The sequence below is a fragment of the Equus quagga genome, unplaced genomic scaffold, assembly GCF_021613505.1.
Source record: "Equus quagga isolate Etosha38 unplaced genomic scaffold, UCLA_HA_Equagga_1.0 73442_RagTag, whole genome shotgun sequence".
In the NCBI taxonomy this organism is placed as follows: Eukaryota; Metazoa; Chordata; class Mammalia; order Perissodactyla; family Equidae; genus Equus; species Equus quagga.
The window spans coordinates 9708301-9736090 of NW_025802777.1; the positions used below are offsets into that span (position 1 = coordinate 9708301).

The following is a 27790-nucleotide window of genomic DNA, read 5'->3' on the forward strand; positions in this document are numbered from 1 at the left end:
GTGGCTACCTCAGGAGAGACGTAGTTACATATAGGACTACAGAGACTCCTTAGAAAGAGCTTATCCTGAGAAGAAATACCGGTAAAAGGAAAATAGTTTAGTTCAAGAAGGCAGAGCACGCAACACTACTGCAAACTCATTTATTCAATTCCTCCAGCCAAGTCTTAAGTTGAGATCATGGAAAAGAAAGGAGCAAGCAAAAGGGCTACCTGTTCAGGAGCTCCGTGGGACAGTGACAGAAGTGGTGGCTCTTTCACGATACCCCATGCTGGACATCGGAACATTCGGTGGGGGCACAGCACCTCTATTATGAATGCCTCATGAAGGCACCAGTTGAAGCACATTTGGCGCAGAAATGTTTATTAAGTTCAAGCACAACAAAAAAAATCAAAGATTTTTGGCCTCAGTGTTTATTATATAAAATTATTTACAGTAATAGGGTTTAAGACAAAACTACAAATGAAAAACACAAAAGCTTATTGTATAAAAACATTGACGACATGGTTACGTCCTTCCATAACTCAATAAAACATACGAAATTGGTCACAAACACCGACTTGGTTCAAATTTTAGATTTCATTCATTTGTACTTATTTTCTGCGCATCTTCTATGTGCAAGGCAGCGCACTGCCATAGATGCTGGGGGTACAGTAATGCATAAAAGTCAGCCCCTGCTCTCATGGAGCTTCCAGTCTCCTGGGGACAGACACACACCAGATGAAACAAAAACACAACATGTCAGGGAGTCACAGCGTAACGGGGAGGAAAAGAGAGGTAGGAAAGTTTCTGTCCACTCCACATTCTGAAGAGGGATCTGAGGCTACTTTAGAAGTCACAGCTTGGGGAGAAGATACAAACCCTAAATAATATTTTTAAAATAACTTTTTTACAGGTTGCAAATTTCTGGTCAGATCCTAAAAGTTTAGGGTTCTGAGCAGCATTTCTAATTTTCTAATTAGAATCTCTCCTAATAAATCCTTTACGGCCATACTAATGGAATGCGGCCCCCATCACATATGTGTGTGTGTGTTGCTGTAAGTAGGCATGTACACGTTGACAGGCGCATGTCGCTATTCACGTATGTATTAATATACTATTATTTCTGGCTGTGACGATACAAATCTTTTACACAAACTCTTAGATTACATTCAGCCTCTCCAAGAACTATCAACATTGCAATTCTGAGCCAGTTTATTGGTGCTCCCAAGTATATGGTATTTTCAAGTACATCATTCTTCAGAAAAAATACTTAGCACCTTCCAAGTGAGCACAGCCTGGAAACACTACATGCGGACCGTGATGAAGGATGGAACAGGAGTGCATTCTCACGTCTAGAGGACAAGGGAGAAATGAGGGTGTTTCTGTATGCTGCTGCTGATGCCCCCAGGCTTGTTCATCGAGGCCCACAGAGGGTCTTACCACGTAAAGACCTGCAGTCCCACATCTTAGGGACCCGACCATTTCATCGGTGTCTTTTCCTTTTAGTGTCTGAGTTTTCCCTCCTCCACGTCCCACAAGACACTGTTTCTTTTTAGGAAATCCAGTCCACAGCCGCTTTCTTCTGTGGGAAATCTGGGGCCCGAGCACTGGAGGGGACCGCTGGATGGGCAGAGTATGAAAGCAGTGGTGGCAGGGGGTCACGCCAGGCTCCTAACCTACCCTCAAAGAGGCAAATTTCCACAGACGGGGCTTTACGAATGGAGGCTGACCCCAAAGACCTGCTCTCAAAAGGTGTGCTGGGGTCACTGAGGGATTCTCCAGCAGAGAGCTGTGTCTCAGGGGGTTCCTGGGCCGCCCTGATCCCTGCCATACTCTGCCACAAGCTGGGACCGCAGACCCAGGAAAGCACATGGAATGCTCTGCGGAGCTGTGCCCATGCCAAGGGCGTGCTGAGTGTCAAGCCCCGCCCTGGGCAGCTGCCTCAGCCTCTCCTCCCACCCAGGTGAAGCTGTCATCTTGGCAGACACACTACATAAGGAAGACTGTTACGCATAGGCAGGCGCTGGGTGGCTTCCTCTCCTTTCCCCTCACTGGTCCCTCCCGGCTGCAGGAGTCAGGTAGAGGGTTTCGCCTTAGAGGCTGCCAGAACTCCTAGACTCCTTTCCTGCAAAGGATCTCCAGGAATAATCCCAAACACCAAACCAACTTAAACATAAGCTAGAGGTGCCTTTGAAAAGCAGTATACAATTTTTAAAATTAGGTTTTCTTTCCAGTTACATTTGCCCCTCACTTTGATAATAAATAATTTGCATTTTCTTGAGTATACGCAGGCTGAGCTGAGGGGATCCATGAATACTGACTGCCATGGTAGAGAAGCCGGCCTGGTATGAAAAAAGACCCAGGGAAGCCATACAAACGAACAAACCCATTTGCCGCTGCTATTCACGGGTCTTCAATTTTTTTAGAAGTGGGTGGCCAGGTCCTTTTTCCTGGTCTGTCTAGGCTGGAAGCTCTGCTGAATCCTGTCCACCACGGGTGACCCTGCTGGCATTTTAAATACCAGTGGCCTAGCTTTCAGCATCACAGCAACATGTGGCCACTGCAGCATGACAACCGACAGATGGGTAGTGTGGGTCCCTGACCAGGAAATGGACTTGGGCCATCACGGTAAACGCCCCGAATCTTAACCACTAGACCACCAGGGCGGGCTAAACAACCCCAAGGTATGTTGAAAATTAAAAGCTGGTTATACACATTATGCTTCATTGTCACTAAAGTCACCCGCTTCTTTCCTACTGAATTATTCTACTTCTTACTCTGTCTGGTCCATCAGTAGCATTTTCTGGTCCCAAGGCTTCTTGCGTGCATTTGTGCCTAACCTCCACAGACTCCCATATCTTAAAAAATAATAGGGACTCTGCTAGTCAGATAGCTCTCCATTTCTCTACAACTTTTGTGAATGCAAATTCTAGTCAGAAGCCACTGTTCTAATAAGTTATGAATCAGGAACTCTTAATGTATGGAAAAGATTACCTGCTTTTAATCCTAAACTGCGGCAGGGAAAGGCAACTGTGATGTTGGAGCCAATGTCCTTGGGATTAGTGGACAGAATTCCCCTGAAAAATTTTAAGGATCACGTTTCTGGTATCTGTGGATGTTTTTTAGAGAAAGCGATTTTTTAGAAAACCAGCGGTGGCGGTATTCAGCTTTTCTAAAGAAATTTCCAAAGGGCCTGCTTCGGTGTCAAAAGAAAAGACCAGATGTTCTAAACATCTCTTGAAAAATAATGCACTATAATACTGGGAATGGAGAATGAACCAATGACACAGAGCAACCAGCAGCCCCGTGACAGTATTAACTGACAGGAACACACGTACTGCCCTTAGCCACAAACAGTCAGCACAGTGGTACTTAAGATACCATCAGAAAGACAGTCGACATCTTCCGGATTTAACTCATCTCAGCCCAGACAGGTCTTCCAAGCCTTTACACGTAGCAAAGAATGTAGGGAACTTTTCTCCAAATTCCTGTAATTCTGCTTGTAAACAGTTAAGTGCTTGACTATATTTTTAGGATCTATGACTTGAAGATGTTTTTTCTTCCCCAGAAATCGAAAATCTTCTTGATACTTACTGAGAGAAGCAAAGAGGTCAGGCTCCCGGTAAACTCCCACAAAACTCGCTACCATTTGAGAGTTGGTTTCCGGTCACACAGCTCCCTGTAGCAGAACTTCTTCACTTAGTCCACTTCCACTATTTTCATCTTCATTAGAATAGTTTCCTGAATCCTGACTAGTTTGGGAGCCATATTTTTTGTAATCTTCACCAGCGTGATTAGTTTCTTCTGCTGCGCTAACAGTGTTGGTATTTTCAATTACAAAACATCTTTCAATTTGTTCCGCAGAAGTAGAAAGGAGTAGATTCTTTAGTAAATGTTCAGAGAAATACTAATGTAAAAAAGGAAAAAAAATAGAAAGAGATTATTTAAAATAACGAAAACTAGTTTTCTAGTCCTTATAGCTTCAGTTTCCTAAGTCCATTATCTAGGAAAGCCATGTTAGGCATGCATATTAGAAAGTCAGCTCGGAGCATATCAATTGCATTATAATGTTTAGAACAGAAGCATCACTAGTGAGGTCACTTACATCTTAATATTGCTTTTGGTGAGTACATGAAGAGGACCTAAGACAGGGCAGGGGGTGGAAGAGCACGGAAGAGGCAGGAGAGAGGAGAGCACTGGGACTGTGCAAATTTTATTTTGAAATAATAAAAATTCTTGCATCCAATCCACAAATATCCAGAAGAAGCACAAGTGATAAACTAATTTTTCCCTGTGCAGCTAAGATTAATTAGATGTTGTAACAAGCTAGTTTGAAGTTCTTTGAATGACAGCTGAGTATTAGAGTATACAGGAAGGATATCTAAAAACTCAGGGTGAGAGTGAAATAGGATTCACGGAGCATTTTCACAGTGCTAAGCCTTTATGGGGGACCTGCGCACACCTCCATGGAGGAGGAGCATTGGCTGCATCGTATAGCCTAAGGGTACCCGCTCAAGCACTCTTCCGTGATTTGCTCAAGTTCACAGAGCTAATAACAGCTTATCAACAATTCACTTTCAGGCCCTCTAGCCGCAGCGCCTGAGCTCTTGACCATACTCCCAAGGCAGGCAACCTGCAGCCCCGCCCCCACAGGGACATACATCCCCAGGGCAGAGTCCCTGCTCAGGTCTTCATCACTGTCATCGTGTAAGCTCTAAATGATGACCTCGTTAAATATGCTGACCTCACAGGAGGGTCACACAAAAACCTGTGAGGTGTCATGAGAGAAAACTCAAGTTGCGTTATTTCATTTTCTGTCATTTCTTCCAGTGAACACAGTTTCCGCACTGATGATAACGTTTTAGCCTTTTTGTTAATATAAAGACTTCCAATGGCACAACAAATGCCACAGTAAACTGCCAGAAAAATATGAGATTAAGGATAAACTTTACTAATCTGTGTTGTACTACATTAAATGACCGTATCTAAAGCTAATGTACGGAAACTTTGAAGAAAACACCCAAATCAATCTGTATTATTTTCTGACTATCAAGGAAACATATACATTCTGTTGAAATCAAATATATTTCCCAGGGCCAGCCCCATGGCTGATTGGTTAAGTTCATGTACTCTGCTTTGGCAGCCCAGGGTTTCACCAGTTCAGATTCTGGGTGGGGACCTACGCACCGCTCATCAAGCCATGCTGTGGCAGCGTCCCACATAGAAGAACTAGAAGGACTTACAACCAGGATATACAACTATGCACTGGGGCTTTGGGGAGAAAAAAAAAAGAGGAAGATTGGCAACAGATGTTAGCTCAAGGCCAATCTCCTTCACCAAAAAAAATATATATATTTCCCATTTTAAGAAAAACCCAGATGTTGATCAAAAAAAAGAACATACCTCATCTACAGCAGAAGGAGGTTTACTTGATGGAAAGAACACATAATTGATACATCTCCAGAGGACTCTCACAACATAAACGACAGCTGCGAGAATAAGTAATGCAATGCAAATCCCAGCTATAAGCAAGGTTCTGGAAGTATTTCCTAAAAACAAAATAAATGCTGTTTAGCATCAACATGTGTTTGGACACACAAATACATTAATAGTGCTGACGTCTGTGTGTAAGATTAGCTATGTGAAAGGAAATACAAAACCTATTAAATAATACCCTTAGGAATACTTCTGCCAGCCCCGCACACACCACAGGTGCAGGCAATGGTATCTACATTTAAGGAGTGGCCCAGGCCAGTGAATGAGAGGTCCTTAGTGAAGGACACAATATTGACACAGAGCTCCAAGCACACTCAGTATTCTCCAGCCCTTCTTCTGAAACACACGGCTAGCACAAGTAAACACACCCTGTGACTAAGCTCCCACAGGTCAGCCCTACAAGCTGTAAAATACCAAATGGAAGGAATTCACTCCCTTATACAAAAATTTGCACTTGAACTAATTAAGTGCTTTCTGCATGACAACTATATTAAGCATTATGTAAAAAAAATTTAAAATAGTCTTCCATTAAATGCTAAAGAATAGTAATTAAAGGGAATTAATTGTGGATATTGGATGAAATATAAAGCATTAAAAATACTGAATTGAGCTGAGTATTAACAGTATTTTCTAAAACTGTGAGACTTAGCTTGGAGGTCTACTTTCGACTCATCGTTCATGAAGAAAATATTCTCTTTTTCAGTAAAAAGGAAATATTTTATAATTTTCAACGAATTCAGTTATTTTTACTGTCTAGTTACATTTTTTTCAAAAGAGACATAATGAAAGATTCTGACCTGGTTTTGTCTTCTCACACACAGTGTCACTAAAATCACTGCTTTTATTCCACTTTTCCTCAAGGATGAGCGCTCTGGCCTTGACACAATAGACAGTCAGCGGTTTCAAGTTAAGAAAAGTAAAATCAGTTTTTTTCTGTAGAATTTTACTCTATTAAAAAAAAAAAGGTAAATCATTAATAAAATTTAGCCGCCTCACGAAATCAGATAGCAAATATCTATTTTCTGAGTTCTTTAGATATTCAATCTAAGGCTGGTCTCTCCCAAACACTTGGTCGGTATATGTTTAAGAAATATAAATTCGTTTTGGGCAACACATAATAACCCAATCGGAAAATGAAAAATGCTGCTGCCAGAAAAGAATATGACATATTCCTAAGACAACTCTAATTTATAAGTACATGCTGATTTGGTTTAATCGCCGTCCTATGACTCTGCTTAGCGGCAGAATGGTTTAGGGCAGGGGTTCTGGCCTCAAACTGGCTGTATTAAGGTATCACTTACAGCTCTGCAGCCTCAGGCAAGTTATTTAATTTCTCTGGGCCCTATTTCCAGATCTGTAACGAGGACAATGACTGCTCGTATCTGTATTAGTCTGCTATCGCCATAATCACATTATATAACACATCACCACAAATAATTACGACAAAATAATTGTGTAACAAAACATTCCATGGCTCAAAACATATTTATTTTCCTCACTCATGAGCGTCCCTATTGGCTGGGGGAGCTCAGACTGCGGCTGTGGATCGGGTCTAGGTCTGCTCCACGAATCTGTCTTCCTCCTTGGCCAGAGACCATGCGGAGCATGCTTTCCTCTCGGCAACAAGAGAAGCATGACGGCCAAACTGAACCCCGCAGGCGCATTTCAGGCCTCTGCTCACATCGCCTCCACTCACGTTCTACCGTCTAAAGCCCAGCATGACTGAAGCAGTAATGAACACTCCAGCCCAAGTATTTGCTGCGCAGTCGTTTAATCAATCGTACTGTCTGGCAGGGCTGTTTTGAAGAATGAGACAATTCACGGAAAAAACTTAGCACAGGACCTGATAAATAATGAGCATTCGATAAATATGAGTTGCTACTAGGACTGTAATTATTGATGTATTATCCAGAATAAGACAGGATGGCGACTAAAAGGTACTGAATCTCTATTATTGGTCAAACAACGTGCTAGGTATTTTCCTAGATCTCACCTCATTTTAAAGCTTATAAACAGCCTTTCCAAAAAACTTAGTTACTATGACTACCACCACTTTAGAGAAGAGGAACAAAGTCTCAGAGAGCTAAAGTACCTTACCTAAGGCTACACAATATGGTAGCTTGAGACCAAATTTAGGTTTTCCTGATCTGGGGACAACTGAGAAGTGACCATAACTCTCAATGGGCTAAATTATGCTATGGTTACAGTGTGTTCAGATAGTTACAATGAAAGTCGCCAAGCCACTGGAATGGCCTTAGCTTTCCAACAGAAAATGAAATAAACTTACAGAATTTACCAACTCAACTGCACACAGTTTTTACAGGTTGATTCCTTGATTGTAATTCGACGGGGAAATAGGAGTAATACAGCTTAACCGACGTTGTGTCTAATCTTTCTCAGCGGGTTTTGAATTTTAGTGTTTCTCAATCTTTTCTTCCATTCCACCTCCCTAAGGAGCCTTTTAAGATGATTTTTTTCTAATCTCTCCCTCACCAAAAAGTTGAATACTGAGGAATAATATGTTGTTGGGCAAAGTTGAACTCTGGAGGCATGCTTTCCTCCTGGAGGGCCACAACCATCATAATCTAAGATTCTTTTGCCCCCTAAGAACCAATTTCTGCCCCATCGGAGGTGCCCTGCCCCAGGGGGTATTTGGCAATGTCTGGAGGTATTTTTGGTGTCATAACCAGGAGGGAGTGCTACTGGCATCTAGTGAGCAGAGGCCAGAGATGTTGCTAAGCATCCTATAACGTGCAAGACAGCTCAAAGAACTATCTAGTCCAAATGTGAATAGTGTTGAGAAACCCTGGTTTGGATGAATACCTGGGAATCATGTTAAAAAGGCAAATTCCTGAGTTCTACCCCCAGAGATTCAGACAGAGTAGGAACAGGCTGAGGGATCTGAATTTTAAAAACACACTGGGGCCCAGGTGCAGGGGATCCATGACTTTACGATGTTTTGACATGGAAAGATGCTAATATTCTTCATCTTGTAAATATCTGAGTTAATCACATGGTCTGAAAGTTTAAAAACTTTCCTAAAATTTTAACTTCAAGCTTTGTTTACCCAAATCATAGTTATAACTCTAAACTGCAAATTTATACTACACCGTCTTTTTACCTTAGTATCTGAAGTGTTTTCCCAAAAATTAATTTCATAAGTTAGTCGGTAAGGCTGGTCCACAGACTTGTTTTCAGACTCTTTTGGAGCACCGATATAGACACGCAGAGAACCATTAACGGATTTCAGGTTAATAAGTGGGGGAAGGATGATAGCTAGAAAAAAATTGTGAAGACGCAATGTTCAATTCCGACAAGAAAAACGATTTTAAGAATTTACACCAAATTGAAGAATCATATCTAAGGCAAAAAACTACTGGCTTACTTTGTATTTCAGTATCAAATCTTTTCTCTTCAGACCAAAGAGATGTGTTATTTCCATTAGACGCTTGTACACGGACAAAGTAAATTCCTCTTGAGAAAGTACTTCGAGGAAAGACACACTGGGTAGTCTTGACATTTTCACAGTCTGGTAGTTGTTTCCATTTATCTTCATGTTTCCCGGGAAACTTTTTTAAATAGCCACTTTCAAGACAAAAAAATTTTTTTATTCCAAACACATTAATTCAACAAATATTTACTGAGTACCCAGAATACATTAGACTCTGTTAGGGGCTAAGGTTACAGAGAAAAACAGTCCACACCCTCAGAAAACTCACAGAACAGTGGAAGACACATGTATACAACACAAAAGACGAGCAAAGATCCTGCTCCAGAGTGTGATAAAGGAGTGGTGTGCTGGAGTTGGCTCGCACCAGTGCACAAAAACAACCATCAAATTCTCAGGAATGCTGTCAGCCAGTTGTTAAACACAGCCATTATTAAAAATTAAATTGTATAAACTTAAAACAAATCGTATTAAAAAGTAATAAGTACTCAAAACTCAATTCTGTCCGAATTATTTGACTACATTTTATTATCTACACTCAAGCCTATGTCTGTTGTATCTCGTGGGTGGAAATATTACATAATGGAGATGCTACTGTGCTGCTCTTCCCAACTCCATATTCACCGACACCACGTTGGTGGCTTCCAAGTGGCCATGGTGGGAGTACCTGTAGCATGAAAACTAGCAAACACTACAAATAAGGCTTTTCCCTTCTGGAAAGCCAGTTGCTAAACATGTACCAGCACATCCGTGGGGAAGGGCTGTAACAGAGAGACACACCAGTGTTGTAAGAGCAAGTCTCAACAGAACATGGGCGCCTAACAGAGCCTGGAGAGGTCAAGCCAGTTGCTCAGAAACCAACAGCTCAGAGCCCCCCATTTCAAGCCTGGGATTACAACAGCCTCCCAACTGGCTCCCTCGTCTTTAGCGTCCCCTTAGTCCATTGCACCACAGAGAATGCACCCATCTTCACCCTCCTCGAGTCCACACCTCGTGTTACCTCACCCCTCAACACGAGATTCCCAGTGGCACCCAATGCCTGTAGCATAGTCCGAGACTAAGCCTAACCTTATCCCATTCTACTTATTCAACTTTCTCTCTCATTGCTCTCCCACGCCCAGATGCTCTGCTCCTCTCGGAGCAGGCCTTCTTGGTTGTGGTAGGCAAAATTCCAAGATGGCCCCCAGGATTCTGCCCCCTGGTGCCCACGTCCTACAGAATCCCCTCCCCTTGAGTATGGGCAGCAACCATGAACTCCTGACTAGGTTACATGATATGGCAAAGGGGTGAAGGGATTTTACAAACGAAATTAAGGTCCCCAATCAGTTGACTTGGAGTTAATCAAAAGAGAGCCTATCCTGGGTGGGCCTGACCTAATCAGATGAGCCCTTTAAAAGAGGATCTAGAGGTCAGAGATGCCCTCTCCTGATGGTCTCCAAGAAGCAGGCCACCATGAGCTCTACAGTTGCAAGAAATGAATTCTGCCAACAACCACAGGGGCTTAGAGAGGACCGTGAGCCTGGCGTGAGATCACAGCCCCGGGTGACATCTCGATTGCAGACTTGTGAGACCCTGAGCAGAAGACCCAGCTAAGCCATGTCTGGACTCCTGACCAGAATTCACTGAGAGACAAAAAAGGTGTTTTTTAAGCTGCTAAGTTTGCGGTAATTTGTTACAGGGCAACAGAGAATGAATACCTCCCCCTTGCCCCCACCTCATTTTAAGTCTTCATACCCTGAGCTTTCCCCTGTGCTGTGGCCCCTGCCTAGGATGCACCAGGACGTCAACAACAAGAGTTGTCCACTCCGAAATGGCTGATTCAACAACAAAGGCCTTGTCCACATCTCATCTCCTTCCAAATGTCCTCTTTGGTCTCTCCAGCCCCATCCACCTTCACAGTTTCGATTTCTACAACCCTTATAATCTGCACACCACTCCTCAGTGCTAAATCACCCTTTGCTATGCCATGTCAGCAAACTGCTTCGGATTTCCAGAACCATGTGTTTTATTTTGCTTATCTTTACAATTCCTTCAGTGCTTTGTACAGTGTGCCAAGAACCCAAAAGAAACTCAGAGGGGGCTGGCCCTGTGGCCTGGTGGTTAAGTTTGGCATGCTCCACTTCAGTGACCTGGGTTTAGTTCCCAGGCATGGACCCACACCATTCATCTGTGGCCATGCTGTGGCAGCAACTCACATACAAAATAGAGGAAGACTCGCACATATGTTAGCTCAGGGTGAGTCTTCCTCAGCAAAAAAAAAAAAAAAAAAAAGGAAAGAAAGAAAGAAAGAAACTCAGAGACCAGCCATTAGAAACTCTTATCCCTCTCCAGTCTGTGGCCCTATTATTTAACATACTCCTGAAAGTGAAGTATACATAAAAGATTACTGCTCAGTTTCCCGATCAGTGTGTGAGTTTATATATATATTGAGGGGCATGTAGGCACATGAACATGTTTCCATTATGCAAACTGTTCTTGGTTTAAAACTAACATTAAAGGATCACAGGAGTATCAACGACCCTTCTCTCTCGTTTTTCTGTTTCTTTCTCATCTCTGTCTTCTCACTCTTCCTTTCCTGCCTTAGCTATACTTGTCTTTGACCCCTCTATTCCTCTGCCCTCAATAAATCTGTTTTCCCCATTCCTTTTCTCCCCATAATCCACTTCTTCCACTTGATTTTCCTCTTCTCTCTCTTTATCCCCTACAATTTTCCAGTCAATATGAAGTAGACACAGTTCTCTTCCAGGTAGGGTGCTCAGACTTCATCCATATCTAGCTAATCTCTACTCAACCACATAGAACAGAGTTCTCTCCAACTTTCTTAATTTCCTAGTAAAGCAATCACTAAAAAATCTATCAAACGCACTGAAATAATCAAGAAAATGGGAAGGCTAACTTGAATTGAACAAGGCAGAGTGACTGGACTGAGACCATTTCAAGGACTCATGGAAAAAGTGAATCTGGAAGACAAGATCAGGGGCACCTGCCAAGTACTCCAGACTGGGGAAATAACCCGCACAACTGGAATCACGCTGTTTTAAAAAAGAGCAGGTAAGAACACTAGGTATTATTAGAATACATTCATTTTACAACAAATAAAGAAACTGAGGCCAAAAAAGGTTAAGTGATTAGCTCAATGGCATCTGGCAGAGCTGGGACTAGAATTAAATCTCGTGTTTCCAATATATCATAGCTGCCTCTTGATCGGTCAACATGCGTGCAAGGAGTGGCAGGTGTCTGAAGTAGAGTGAAAAGAAGGAGAAAAGAAGCATGATAAACAGGGCAAACTAAACTAGGCAAAAGGAAATTTATGGAATACAACTTACTAGAGCCACTGAGCTTGAAAAGTCATGTTTTCATATTTGTAATCCCATTTAATAATATAGTTCCAATTATTACTATCGATTTGTATATTTTCTGGCGGAGGCAGTTTATTTTCAACTAGAAGACAAAGAATACACAAAAATGCAAACATTTTTACTCTAGGGACATAGCATATGGTAAGAATTCTTAACAGCGTGGGCAAGCAGATAAAAGGCTTACATTTTATCCTTATGAGAGAATAGTTAAGTAAGTGATGGTTAACATTCAGACTACGTAATACCACGCAGCCACTCAAAAGAACGTGATCTATTTATATGCACCGACATACAGGAGGTCCTCAAACATTAGGTTAAACAAGCAAGTCATAAAATATACCTAGCAGGATCCTATTTTTTAATTTAAAAAACAAAACCCAAAAAACTGTATGTCTGTGTCTATGTTCTATAAGCCCTGAGAAAGTAGGAAAGGATACACACAAACTCCCAGCCATACTCATCTCTGCTAAACGGACTCGCGGGTAAGGACGCAGGTGAGACAAACTTTACTTTAAACTCTTCTGTATTGTCTGATTTCAAAAACAACGCATATTAAATTTACAATTAAAGTAATAAAGCCAAGCTCCCACCCTTGACCTTAACTGTCGGCAAGATGTCAGTGATTAAACATATCCGGATGCTTTCCTGTTTTTACATCTCACTTATAAAAGTAGACTTTTTGCAAGACTGACTATTCTTCTAGCAACTACCTCCTCCTTTTTGTGGATTCTGAACAAATAATAACAGTTTTTGTCATTAGAAAACATTTGGACTTTTAAGCAGAATTAATTTTCATTACTATCTACTTGAGACAAAAAAACCCAAATAACATTTTTTTTGCTTATATAAACGCAGTTATAATGCTTTTCTTTTAGTATCTAATAAACCATCCTATAAACTTCAGCAGCTAAGGGGAAAAATGCCAAAATTAATAGTTTGCGAATCTGTCTACATAGTTATTGAATCTAAAGCAAAACTTGGTCCTTACCTGTGGTGTTTATACAGGACACCGGGCTATACAAACCAACTTTCCGCTGCACACGTAGTCTTGCTCTAACTTTTAAACAATAAGTAGTCTCTGGGGAGAGTTTATAAATTTTATCTCTGGGATAGACAGTTTCAGTCCTTTTCTATAATGAAAAAAAAATAGAAGTTTGTTCTTTAAAAAAGTGTAGGTCAAATTTTAGAACTAATTCATGTCACTTTTTCCTCAGCTCAAACAAAGGTAAAAATAATGCTTACTTCTCCGCTTGAAGAGTTTTTCCAGATGACTAAGCTATATGTAAAGCTGGAACTATCCATGGCCCACATGACGCTATCTTGTGTTCCAGGAGGAGAGATGTTCAGTATTACTGCCCTATCTTCAGCTTCTAAATGTACTTCTGGAGGACCAATCTGAGCTGTAAAAACAGAAATGTTTGCTATACAACTTTATTAATACAATTCCAAAACATTCATTCAACAGGTACTTCCGAGCACTGAGGATGCGCCTGGCATAGTCCAACAGAGAGAGTTCCTCATGGAGCCTACAGTCCAGTGGGGGATGCTGCAGAAACCCCAAATAAACAGATACATATAATGTCCTGTGTGCTCTAAGGAAACATGAAGTAATCTAAAGGGACAGAGAACAGTAGGAAGAGCTGTTTTAGATAAGTGAGTCGGGAAAAGCCTGTCTGAGACATTTGAGCTGAGACCTGAATAAACTGAGGGAGTAAATCATGTGAATATCGAGGGGAAAGATCTTCCAGGCTGAGGGTCCGTCAGGTCAGAGCCTCTAACATGGGAATGTGCTGAACATTTTCGAGGGACAGTAAGGGGTAATGAACGGCTGAGTGGCTGAAAACGGGCTCAGAGAGGTCGCCAGCAGCCAGATAATGAAGGAAGAACTTAGCAGTTAACTAGTCCGTGAAGTCACGGGAGGGCTGAGATCGGATGATGCCACGACCTGACCTTCATTCTGGAAAGATCATCCTGGTTAATGCACGCGGAAGCAGGGAGACCAGGAGGAAGCTCCTGCAGTAGCTAAGTGATAAATGAGTGGCTTGTTGGAGGCGGGTGGCCGCGGTGGGAGTGAGAGGGGACCGGATTCAGGACAGACTCTGAAGGCTCATCCTTCAGAACCTGTGGATGGATGGGATGAAGGGTGTGAGGAAAGGAGATGTCAAAGAGGACTCCAAGCCTCTTGGCCTGAGCAAACAAATAGTTAATGGCCCTAAGAGAACTGGCAAAAACTACAAGAAACGCCAGTTTTGAGGGGGAAAATCAAGAGCATTGTTTGGCCGTTTTAAATCTGAGATGACATTTAGACGTCTAAGTAGAGGTGTTGAATGGAGAGTTAGCGATTCCAGACTAAAGGTAAGGAGAAGGAATGGGGCTGGAGACATCATTTCGGGAGTCAAGAGCATACAGATGGTATTGGAAACCGTAAGATTACCAGGGAGTGAGTGCAGAAAGAGAAGAGGTTTGACGACCCACCAACATTTAAGGTTTGGGAGATGAGGAGAAACTGGTGAAGGAGTGACCAGTGAGCAAGAGGAGAGCCAGGAAAGGGCAGTAGCCTAGAGATCCAGAGATGGAAGTTTCAAGAAAAAGACAGTGATACCCATGTTGATGCTACAAAAGAAATGAACCAGAAGAGGCCTGGGAATTCACTTGGCATCATGGAGATCACTGCGACCTTGACAAGAGTGGTTTTAGCAAAGCGATGAGGAACGAAGCTCGAATGGAGTAGGCTGAAGAGGGAGTGGGAGGAAAAGAAGTAGAGAGGGGCGCTATGGGTAATTCTTTGAGTTCTGGTATAGGGCAGTGGTTCTCACACTTCTTGGTCTCAAGATCCCTTGAGACTCTTAAAGAAATGGAGGGTCCCAAAGAGCTTCTGTTTATACGGGTCATGTCTTACGACAGTTAGCATATTAAACATTAAAACTGATAAAAAGCTTAAAATATTTATTAATTCATAATAAAACAATAATGACAAACCCTTTACATGGTAACAAATATTTGCTATAAAAAATAACTATATTTCCCAAAACAAACAAAAAAACTTAGTGGGAAGAGGGGTGCTGTTTCACATTTTGTGCAAATCTCTCTGATGTCTGGCTTAATAAAGACGACGGATGTCTCTCACACCTACTCCCTCATTCAGTCACCATAACACACAGCAAACAGCCCCTTGAAAATTCCACTAGACACTCGAGAGGGAACGAAAATGAAAAAGGCACCTAAGTCTTAGAATTATTATGAAAAAAGCTTTGACTTTACAGACCTCCTGAAAGAGTCTTGGGGACCACTCTTTGAGAACAGCTACCACAGGGAAAGCAGAAAAATGAGGCCACACCAGGAAGAAGATAAAGATTTAAGAGAATCTTTTTTCTTTTTTTTCCTTTTTAAGATGGGAGATTTTACATTATGCAAACAAGTAGGCATAGTAAGTGAGCTGTTTTGGCTATATTTTACAAAGAATATAATGTAATTCAGCTGGTAACTTTTTCTTACCTTTTTGAAAGGGTATAAATGAGTCGACCTCATACCATGGAGAAGTGTCATTCCCTTTTTCTGCTCTTACACGCAATTTAACTTCGTCGTAAACATTTAGCTGGAGTGAAGAAAAGTCGCATTGGGTACTAGTAACATATTGACATCCAGGTAATTTTATCCAGTCATCGATCTCAGGTCTTTAAAATTAAAAAGCAAATGAATGAATGAGCAAATGTATAACTACAAAAGAGCGTCAAACACATTTTCTGTTTACTAACATTATAAAGCTAGTTTAAGGAGCTATTTCTTCCACTTGAGTTAATGTCCTGGTAACACTTGAGTGTGTAACATTCCACTCTTTTTCAATGCATAAATTCCAAGTTATTATTTATAAAATGGAACAATTTTGACACAGTTAATTTAATACCGTTCTAGAATTTTGTGGGTGGTTGCATTAGGATTTAAAAGAAGCTGAGAGAGAAATGATCCATAATGCAAAAGTGGACTTAGCGTTGGCTTTGTTAAAAATAGTTGTGTGACCTCTGGCCAATTATCTTTCTTGGGGGGGGGGGGGGGGAAACTGGCCCCAAGCTAACATCTGTTGCCAATCTTCCTCTTTTTGCTTGAGAAGGATAGTTGCTGAGCTAACATCTGTGCCAATCTTCCTCTGTTTTGTATGTGGGATGCCGCCACAGCATGGCTGATGAGTGGTTTGTAGGTCCACGCCTGGGATCCACACCCGCAAACCCTGGGCCACCAAAGTGGAGCACGTGAACTTAACCACAATGCCACTGGGCTGGCCTCTTGGCCAACTACTTTGTATTTCTGGATCTTCTCTTCCTCACTGAAAAATCTGAGAACTGGGGGGCTGGCCCCGTGGCCGAGTGGTTAAGTTCGTGCGCTGCGCTGCAGGCGGCCCCGTGTTTCGTTGGTTCGAATCCTGGGTGCGGACATGGCACTGCTCATCAGACCACGCTGAGGCAGCGTCCCACATGCCACAACTAGAAGAACCCACAACGAAGAATACACAACTATGTACCGGGGGGCGTTGGGGAGAAAAAGGAAAAAAATAAAATCTTTAAAAAAAAAAAAAAAATCTGAGAACTGGATTTGATGATTCCTTTCTGACCTGCTCCTACGAATAGATTTACTAGCCCTAAGAAAGACCTCAGAATCAGTATGGTTTGAGAATTTCTTCTGCCCTTCTCAAAATCAAACCAGCCCTTCCACTTTCTGCTCTCTATAATTTCTTCTCTTACATCACTAGAAACAAAGAACTGAAAATGTTAACATAAACTAACAAATTCCTCAAGGTGAATTTACTCCATCAAAAAGTTTAAGTGATTGATGATAGATTCTTCAAACACATGAAGAAATTCAATGGCACGGAGACCCTAAAACAGAAAAGACATATTGCTACAAAGCAGGAGAAGAGACTAAGGAGGTGAGGACCAGAAAACAAACATTAGGTTTCAAAACGGCTGCCTACGTTAGGCCCTGTCTCCCTAAAACCAGGCAGAGAAACTGTTCTCTCAGAAGGCATTTTTGTCAAGCCTGATTCATGGTTCCAGCATCAGCTTTTTTGGGGGTAATATTGTAGACTTCATTTTAAAGATGCTTTAAGATAATAGAAGCCAGCGATGATACTGAAATAATTTTTGTGCTGACCCAAAGACAAGTCTTCCTTATTTTTCAAAAAGGAAACATTTAAAAAAATTACCAAAAAATGTATACAAGCATATGGAACACTTCATTCCTGGCCAGTCTCCCCTTCCACTTTACCTCTGGGGAAATTAAGAAACTCTAACTAAATCGGAGTTGGGAAGGCCTGTAGGGGGAGCTCTCAGGCTCTGTAATACACGTCAGTTACACCAACCAGGAGACCTACCCTTAAATCTTGGACAGGGAGTAAAAGTACTGCTGAAGGGAGATCTCTCATCCCATTCAGCAATAGCCAGCCAATGAGAAACGCTGAAGCTCAGCCAATGGGAAGCTGTTTCCGCCCTGAACTACTACTTTGCCCGGTGGACTTTCTTTAGAACAGCCCCTCCCTACTCTGCCTTTTTCTCTCTAAAAGCAGCTCTCCTCCTTTCTTTTCTGGATTTCCTCTGGCTTGCCATAGCATGCACATCCCGAACATCTTGGCTATTCCCGAATAAACTCATTTTGAGATAAAGCAACAGGCAAATTTGCTTTCTAAGTTGAAACCTATCTGAGATTAAAGCTGGCATTTAATGATACCGTTCCTGAGAAACAGCTCCACATCAGAATCTATTTTTAAAAATCCAGCGACTCCAGAGGCTGGCCCTGTGGCCGAGTGGTTAAAGCTCTGCTTCGGGGGCTTGGGTTTGCAGGTTCAGATCCTGGATGTGGACCTACTTGACTCATCAGCCACACCGTGGAGGTGTCCCGAGTACAAAATAGAGGAAGATTGGCACAGATGCTAGCTGGGGGCTAATCTTCCTCAAGTGAAAAAAAACAATGAAGAGGAAGGTTGGCAATAGATGTTAGCTCAGGGCGAACCTTCCTCACCAAAACAAAACAAAACAAAAAAAACCCCAGAGACTCTTATTATAAACAGAAAAACTTATAAAAAATTTAGGGGGCCAGCCGCATGGCCGAGTCGTTAAGTCCACACACTCTGCTTTCAGGGCCCAGGGTTTCGCAGGTTCGGATCCTGGGCGCAGACATGGCGCCGCTCATCAGGCCATGTTGAGGTGGCATCCCACATGCCACAACTAAAGGACCCACAACTAAAACTATATAACTATGTACCAGGGGGATTTGGGAAGAAAAAGGAAAAATTAAAAAACAAAAATCTTTAAAAAATTTAAAACTAAGCCTTGATATGGTTTCAACCCACCCTCACTCTTTACATCTGTCTTGCCTGCTCCAGGAGATGCAGCCACACACAATATTACAACTGCTTTTGCATATAAGAGAGCTACGGCAGTGGTAGCTACTTTTATATTTTCTTAAAAAACCCCCAACTTTGTCATCTAGAATATTTACATCATAACAGAATATAATTTGAAAATGAACATGTAACCAATATGTAACCAAAACAAAATTCATTTCATAAAAACAGCTTCATAATATAACTACATGCCATCTTTCTCTCTCCTATTCACTGATAGATTCTTAGCACCCAGGAGAGTGTTTGGCATAAAAAGCACTCAATAATTATTGAAGAAAAGAATGAATATTCACACTACATACAGCATAATAAATTTGAGATATAAGGCACAAACACTGATCTCTTAGCCTGCATTCTACAGGCACTGGAATCCTAATAGCTTACTTATGTGTCTGTGTATCATTTGTCACCAGTGGTATATGTCCTACATTCTGAGAAACACGATATTAAAAAATAATTGTCTGCTGCTGCTATTAACGACACTGCAATGGATCACTTACTCTGTCCCACTGAACACTTTATATACAATTGTTCCACACTCCTAACCACCTTCTCAGTTAGACACTTTATTATTGGGGTCTTCCAGCCCCATCTTCCCGGGGCCATCCTGGTTTAAGCTTATTGTTCCAGCTTATCTAAAATTAAGAGCTTCGTTTCACTCTCAAAAGTATCCTGGTTTGGATGGTAAATTATATATGGTCCTATCAGTTATTCTCTCTACTTCACAGATAAAGAAACTGTGATAGAGTAAGTGGCAGAGGACGGATTTAAAGCTAAGCAGCCTGGCTCCAGTCCATACTACATAGCCCTATGCTGTCTCCCCGAACTTGGCAGCCTGGCATGTTTTTACCAGGCAATTATTTATAAAGCTAGCAGAACAGAACAGAGTAAGAACACACTGAAATAAGGCATTTGATGCTAAAGTCAAATGGAAGAGGGGAAAAACAACAACATAATGTGTGAAGGGACACGAATATGAAAGCCCTGTCCGTGCCTCTGCTCTGTATTATAAGGGTAACTTTCAATAAGGGAATCTGAAATCATCTCTGTTAGACCGAAACCAGTTCTTTAATAAGAAAATTCTGAACTAAAGCAAAGAACAAAATTGGTAACAAAACTCAAAGTTGAATTTAAAGAAAAATCTCTAGAGAGAAAAATTCTTAAATTATCAAATCCAAGAAAAACTATAGATGTATCTGTGTGCACGTGTACACATATCTATACATGCATACACACACAAATTACTAAAGTAACCCCACAGTTTTATTAGCGATCACCTGGAGAACAATAGGCCGGGGCTATGGTTGCAGGGGTGGGGATCACATGAGACCTGGCGGCCTAGTCCAAGACTGTGGACGGGCCTTTTGGGGTACTCTCCCATATCCTCAAGAGATGCTCTAGTTCAGACCCTAATTCATATTTAAAGATGCCGGAGCATCCAGAACAGAGACGATACGGCTGTGGACCACAGAAGCTGTCTGCCATCCTCATCCCCAAAACCTCTTCTGCTTCAACGCCCAAAGATGAATTTGACTAAGTCTCTATTTGTAGAAATGAAGTTATAAACGCTACATAAAGTAGACATAAAATTTCTCTAAAAAAATGAAAAAAACAAATGTTTCACAAATCTGAAAAAAATTACGGTGTTCAAATTATAAAACTTTTTCAGATGATTCTGGCGAATCAATAAGTAGAGTAACGTACATTTGATAATCTACTGAAAAAGTCACATTGCTGACAAACTCATCGCTTTCGCTCCACTTCAGGATACAGCTGTCATCCACGATGTAGACCTCTACATTTTGAGGAGATTTTAGGTTTGTTCCCTCTATAAAGGCAACAAGAAAGAGATAGTTATACATACACTACAGTTATTTTTAAAAACGATATTTGTCCCTTCACGTCACAATTAAGGAATATTTAAATATAACAAGATTAAATATATAAAAAAAATTTTAAAAACCTATGACTGCTCTCAGCACAAGGAGACTGCTAATTATATCTGCATTTGAGAGAGCTGGGAAAGGGTTGAGTTTTTTTAACCTATAAAAAGTGAGTGCTATATGTCAACTATATCTCAGTAAAGCTGGAAAAAAATAAAGAAAAAAAGTAAGCACTGTCTTTCAACTGGAAAAAAAAGAGTCTGTATAAAAACAGAATTTTTCTTTGGTCTTGGAAGTGATACTGACGTAAAGAACACAAGGTTCAATGGTTTTACAGCCTCAGTTTGGTTTCACATTCTACATTCAGAGGTAGACAGAATTATCAATGTTTATCACGTCAGCCAAGCCCGACCGGAACCTGCAAAGGTCTTGGCTGCTGAGCATATCAAGTCTGAACCCTTCTGTTTATTTTTATGTTTATTTTATTTTTATATTTACATGTATTTATATATGTTTATTTTATATTTATGTTTATGTTTATTTTCTAGAGACCTACTTTCTCTCTTATACTTCTAGTAAAATCTTCCGCCCTTTGGATGTCTTCTCATTTTTCCTTTCTGGTCCCTCCAATTTGCGTTTCTCTTCCTCTCTGACCACCTGAATCCTCCTAGACCAGTTCCAGTTCGAGCCCTTATAGAAAAACTTCCTCAAATACTGCAGCTCGTGCTGTCCTTGCTCTTCCTTTCCATGTTGCCACATGAATCTGTACTGCTCAGTTTCACGCTACAGTCGACGTCCTCAGCACTAACATTGTACTAACATCTAGTGGGCGCTCAAAACTCGTTGAATGAAAACGTCTTTAAAAAAAATTGCTTCTTTATGTTAAACACAAATCTCCAACCAGATTACAAGTTCCTGAAGGGCTGGGTCTATATACGTTCACGCTTAATCTTCGTTTTACTTCATTACAGAGTAATCAGTGTAATGTTGGGGTCACAGAACTTCATTACAAAGCGCTTTTCTTTCACTATGGTAAGCTACAGTTTTTAAGAGATCAGCTTTTCCATTTATTCCCTGGTGCTACAATATTTCTAGCCTTTCCTTCTCCCTCAGGGCAAACATGTTACGTCCTTGTAGACTTCCTGCCATAAGGGTCCTTGCGTAGAACTTTCTTTACTGGGATCGCTTCTACTTTCCAGTTAGCGATATTATGGTATAGAGGCAAAAGGGGAGACATCTGAGAAAACATTTTCTGAATTTTTTTTAAAATTTGGGGAGGTACTCATCGAGTGTCCCCACTCTCAATTTTCCGTTTTACACTCAGATTCTCCAAGACTTCATCAATGAATAGAATACTTCCTCTTATCCCACTCTTCGAAACTTAGTTTCCATCCCATTTCTTGGAATTTTATAAGATTCTATGCAGGCAAAGGGCAGTGATTGGGGTTTACAGGGGTTAACAGAAGATCTGATGGCATTTGTAGTCTCCAGTCCAGAATATTTCAGTAATTCTGGGCCTTGATTTAGGAAGACGAAACCTGATGGAGTAGAGCCAGGGACCTCCTCAGGGATGCAATCCTGCTGCTGCTAAAGGAAGGAGATCCTGGAGTCAGAGGCATCTCGGCACATGGGAGAGCAACAAATACCTGGCTGGTAAACGGACAGGGACTCGGAAATACAGTTATTAACCAGGATTGCAGATTTCATAGATTTTGTTCTATTAGTATTGTGACTAGAAACCAGGCAAGGAAAGGGTTAATGAAAATCTGATCCATAAGTAAATAGAGTCTATCAAACGTTTTCCAGATGTCGATGAAAATAATCCACAACCAATCTATAAATGAAAATTTGGGTGAGTTTATTCTGAGCTGAAATCTGAGGATTATAACCCGAGGCCTTTCTTCCCAAAGGAAGAAAGGGCACCAAAGAAGTGGGATGTACAGAGTGGTTATATACCCCCAGAGAGGATGTTTCACATAGGACTGAAATGTCCCTTTTACAATAGTCGTGAGACTGCTCTATCGGCACAGCCATTGATGGACACAGCAGGTAGGTCTTCTGTCTCAGTGAACGCAGCAGGGTGGCAGTCTGTTGTCTCCAGCTGAGCGGTCACAGGTGAGCTGGGTGGTCAAAGGTGAGTGCAGCAATCAGTTCCTAGCCTAAGGAAAGATGCATATCCCTAAGGAAATGCCAATGAGGGGGGAAGTTGCACCTTTATCTCAAGGGCCTTTGTTCCGGCCATAGGAAATGTCTAAGCAGATACACAAAGCGTGCTCAACAGCCACAGTCAGGCCCTTCTGGAAAAAACAAAGTCAGGCCGAATTAGGTTTACACCAAATGTCTTCCTCATATACTCCAATATATCCTATTGCTTGCCATTTTTATTTGTCACAGACAAGGAGAAAACTAAATGTACTGTTTTTCAGAAGCTGGTGTCCTCCTTTCTGCAGATTTTGCCATCCTACAGTGAAACTCACATGGTAGCAGCAGGACCCGGCAAACTGCTCCAGCTCCAAGCGTCCAAAAGTTACCTGGGACCTGTTATGTACTGGCATATCCCACTGAGCTCCGTATGTAATGGCATAGAACTCAGTATGTAACCGCCTGCACATGCACCCTGATTAGGCCCAGTTGTTACGCAGTTGCAACCTATCCTCCGCACTCTGATGTATAAAATCTCCACCCACACCAAGCTGGGGATAGGGGTGGGGGCGCACTGCGGTGGGAGCTATCCTCCATTACTTGTGCAAGCAATAAACCTTTTTTCTTCACTCACTTCAGCCTTAGTTGTGCTTTTGGGCTCTGCATTCACCAAGAGATGGACCTACTGAGTTTGGTTACAGTATTAGCAACATCCTTTTGATAACAGTGCATTTCACCCTTTTAATATGCAAAATACATAAACAGGCACTTAATCCAATCCTTCTGTTTATATAATTGGTTGCTTCCAATCTTTCACACTCATATTGATGACCAGACATGGTTTACTATCTTTTTAAGTCCGACAGAAATTCAAACACCTACATCCACACAAATATGAATTTCCTCCCATATTTTGGCTAGTTTTCTTAGGCGAGGGTCCCAGAACTGCATTTATTAGGTTTAAAACTATGAATATTTTTTATGAATTTGAAAGATAGATCAATGTAACGATCTCAAGTTAGGATTAACATTTCATTTAGTTTTGAACATTACTACTCCTTTGAGAAGAAAATGAATGAGATAATTGAAAGATAACTGGGCCCTTAACTACAGGTGGATACTAACTTAAACTGCTTGGCCCTTAGGCAAACAGTCCAGTCTAAAGCCCAGGGCTCTCATGCTGGATTCCTAGGGTTTTAAAGATTTTATTTTTTTCCTTTTTCTCCCCAAAGCCCCCCAGTACATAGTTGTATATTCTTCGTTGTGGGTCCTTCTAGTTGTGGCATGTGGGATGCTGCCTCAGCGTGGTTTGATGAGCAGTGCTATGTCCGCGCCCAGGATTCAAACCAACAAAACACTGGGCCGCCTGCAGCAAAGGCCGTGAACTTAGCCACCAGGCCAGTCCCTGGATTCCCAGGGTTTGATTCCCACTCAAGCACTGGCTAGCTGTATAGTCTTAGACAAGCTACTCAATCTTTCAGGGCTTCAGCTCATCTGTAAAACGAAGATAACAGTGCCTGGTTTTGTTCTGAAAGCTACAGGAATTTATACCTTCAAAACACTTAGAGCAGTGCCTGGCAGTTAAGAGCACCATAAATGCCAGGTGTGCATAAACTTAATTTTAGCTGCTCTCCTCTAACCTAGGTTAAAATTGGGATCTTCCAGTACATCCTCCTGGAATGTCAATTCTACCTGAAAATTCTCGGAAAATTCTTTTTATGTTAAAGCAAACATGAGTTTAATGCAGAATTTTCATGAACAAAAGATTTCAAAGAAACGACACCGGGTTCCAGTAGGACCCTAGAACCCACATCCCACACACTACATCTGTGGAAGCGTTGGAGAAATAGGACACAGTGTATCACATCGAGGCACAGTTTTCTAAACTAACAGCTAAGTATTTTGAACCCACCAGGCGGCCGCAGGGACCTCCGGGATTCCTGCCCTCGGTCGCTAGGCCCCGTTTCTCTGTGGGTACCCCTCCTCACTACAAAGTCAGCCTTCTAATAGTTGCCATTCCCCCGAGGCATCCCGGCTAAGCATTAAAAAAGGCAGCAAAGCCGCCTGATGGCCGCTAGCCTTTGTATTTTGCCGGTGTACTTTTCTTTTATTATTACTTTTTATTAGACTGTACGAATCCTGAGGGCAGAGGAATTCTTGCAATGCTCATCCTCTTCCCAAGTGGGTCTGAGTAAGTGTTTACCAAACTCAGGAAATACGTTTCAGAAACAGCAACACAGTTCGTAGCTAAAGCCCTGTTCGTTATCAATCGTGCCCAGCCGCGCCGCGGGATTATTCGGAAACAAACCAACCCGACGCGAAGGCCCTCGCACACCCAGCAGCGCGAGGGTGGGAGCCCGGGGCGCGGCCGGAGGGAGGGCGGGAGGGGCGGCGAGGACGGCGTCTCCGGCCGGGGGACCGCTACACTGGCCCCCAAGCAAGCGGCCTACAAAGAACGCGAACACCACTCTCTCTTGTTTGATTTTCGATCCCGTCAGTTCAACCTGAACGCCGCGACCACGGACGACTGGCGGTCTCCCAGAGGGGACGTCTGTCCTTCCCACCCACCTCCCGGGGCCCAGGCTTCCACGCCGCCGCCGCCCAGCCTCGCGCGCCCGAGCCTGCGCCGGGACCCCTCGTCTCTCACCTGCGGCTGCGGGCAACACCCACGGCGCCCCGGCGACCAGCACCAGGGTCGTCGCGCCCAGGACGGCGAGCATCATCTGCGGACCGCCGCTGGCTCCGCCAGTCACATCCTCGGCTACCCCGACCGGCGAGCGCTCAGCTGCGCGAGAGAAGCCACTTCTCGCAGGCCGCCTCTCCCCGCCCCTCCGCCTCCGCCCCCGCCCCCGCCCCCGCCCCTGCCCCTCCGCTCTCCCTGCCTCCTCGCTCGCCCCGCCCCTCGGAGTTCGCCCCGCCCCTCCGCTCTCCCTACCTCCGCGCTCGCCCCGCCCCTCGGAGTTCGCCCCGCCCCTCCGCTCTCCCAGCCTCCGCGCTCGCCCCGCCCCTCGGAGTTCGCCCCGCCCCTCCGCTCTCCCTGCCTCTGCGCTCGTCCCGCCCCTCCACGCTCGCCCCGCCCCTTCGCTCTCTCCCCCTCCCCCTCGCTCGCCCCGCCCCTCCGCGCACGCGCTGCACCGCGAGCCTGGCGAGTGTTGGGCCTGCGGCGTGGGCGACAGAGCGCCGCCGCGCCGCCTCGTCGGTACCCCTCCTTCTGGCCAGTGACTGCCAGCTCGCGGTCCGCCCTCGTATTCCCTAAGACCGCGCCTACGTGGAGGCCTTGACCCTGGCAGGCACTCGGTGCGCTGCCAGTGCGCCTGCGCAGGCCGCGCGGCTCTGGAGGCCCTCCGCCCTTCCTGTTGCCTGTGGCCCCCGGCGCTGCCGCGAGCTCGGCGTCGCCCTCTGCCGCCCGGGCCGCGGCCCCCGGGGGCTTGGGAAAGAGGGGTGGCGGCGGCGGGGGCAGCGAGGGAGGCTGGAATGAGGAAGCTCCGCCCGGGGCCGGCCGAGTCCTGCGTGCAGAGCGCTGCCGCGAAGGACGGCGGTGTCCAGAGTCAAACCAGGACGCGTCGAGCGCTTGTTTTCCGGGCGGCTGGGCCGGGGGCGCACGGGCCCCGGGCGGAGAATCGGGAGGCCGCCGGGCTCGGGGTGGGCTCCAGATCGGCGGCCTCTAAGCTGTGATCGCCGACCTTTATGAGTAAACAATTTGAGCCCACCATCCAAATGGTGATTTAAATACCTTAGTAATAGATTATGGACATTGTGAAAATAAGCAGGATGAGAGACGGAATAAGCCATCAAATGCTTAGCTATTAATTATAACAACTAAGCAATGTAGTATTATCAATTTTATGGTAAAATGAATATTTGTAGAGAACAACGCAATTGACTATGCCTTAGAAACAACTTTGAGGTATAATTTACATATTATGAAATTCACCCTTTTTAAGTGAGCGGTGATTTTTTAGTCAATCTACCCAGTTGTTAGGCCTCATTTTTAAAAACTTTGGATTATCGCCTTGCGACTATTTTTAGGTTTGATTTCGAGTGTGTCAGTGTTTTGTTTCAAGGACGTCACGAATGGAAAAATACCCCACGAGGATATGTGGATCCAAATGGAAGAAGGAAATTCCTGGTGGCAATCATACTCGTGTTGAAAGCCTTTCCAATGATTCTTTGAGTAAAGTTTTTATTAAAATTTCATTTCCTGCTGTCCACAAGTTGTTCTTGCAAACTGTTCTATATTTAGAACAATGGGCTCCAAACGGAAACATTTCACTTGAAAGATTTTTTAATATGTTGGCAATTCCCCCCCCCCCCCCCCCCCCCCCCGCTTTCTTTAGTGGGTACCTAGAATTTTTGTAGACGCACGCAACATTTCAGGCAACAAAAATCAGAAACAAATAGAAATATTCCCAAGTATATTTAAAAATGCAAGAGTTATGGGCTGGTCTGGTGGCTATTGGTTAAGTTCTCATGCTCTGCTTGGGTAGCTGGGGTTCACAGGTTCGGATCCCAGGCACCAACCTAGCACTGCTCATCAAGCCACTCTGTGCTGTCATCCCACAAAAAATAGAGGAAGATTGGCAGAGATGTTAGCTCAGGGCCAATCTTCCTCACATGAAAAAAAAAAAGCGAGAGTTATGTATATAATATGTACTTGTATAGTTTCTTTTGATTTTTACTTGCTTACAATAAGAGCAGTTTTATAAGGGCTTCAATGGTTTGGTTTTTCAGTATTGCTATATAACATGCTAACGTTATCCACTTGTTAAAGAAAGGGTCACTAAATATCTTTTGTAAAAAAATATGTAATTTATCTCTAAGTTGACAGCATTTGCAGGGCACAGAAGATTTTCATGGTCTTTCCCCATCTTAATACAATATATTATACAGATTGGATTGTATTTCAATAAACTTCTATTGTGTTTTAATAAAATTTACTGTAGATGTGACACCCGGTATCACTTTATGCATTTCACTTGCAAATTATTTGCTGTAACAGTTTGTTTATGGATGAAGCATGAATTAATTTCCTGTGTGTTGCTAGCTCTGTAACCTTAACCCAGAACCTCCCCCCTCCCCAACCCCCTCT

The 27790-nt window shown here is 43.1% G+C and overlaps 1 protein-coding gene across 1 annotated transcript; it reads right to left on the minus strand.

Moving 5' to 3' along the window:
* Nucleotides 1-367: 367 nt before the first annotated feature.
* On the minus strand, nt 368-25930 carry LOC124234293 (interferon alpha/beta receptor 1-like). Its single transcript, XM_046651582.1, has 12 exons — nt 25828-25930; nt 25349-25486; nt 20381-20504; nt 15778-15956; nt 13525-13682; nt 13271-13412; nt 12250-12364; nt 8861-9060; nt 8597-8751; nt 6273-6423; nt 5383-5528; nt 368-3886 (listed from the first exon to the last, which is right to left on the minus strand). Exons 2-12 carry the CDS (start codon nt 25422-25424, stop codon nt 3647-3649), a joined length of 1686 nt encoding a protein of 561 aa, XP_046507538.1. The 5' UTR covers nt 25425-25486; nt 25828-25930; the 3' UTR covers nt 368-3646.
* Nucleotides 25931-27790: the final 1860 nt, after the last annotated feature.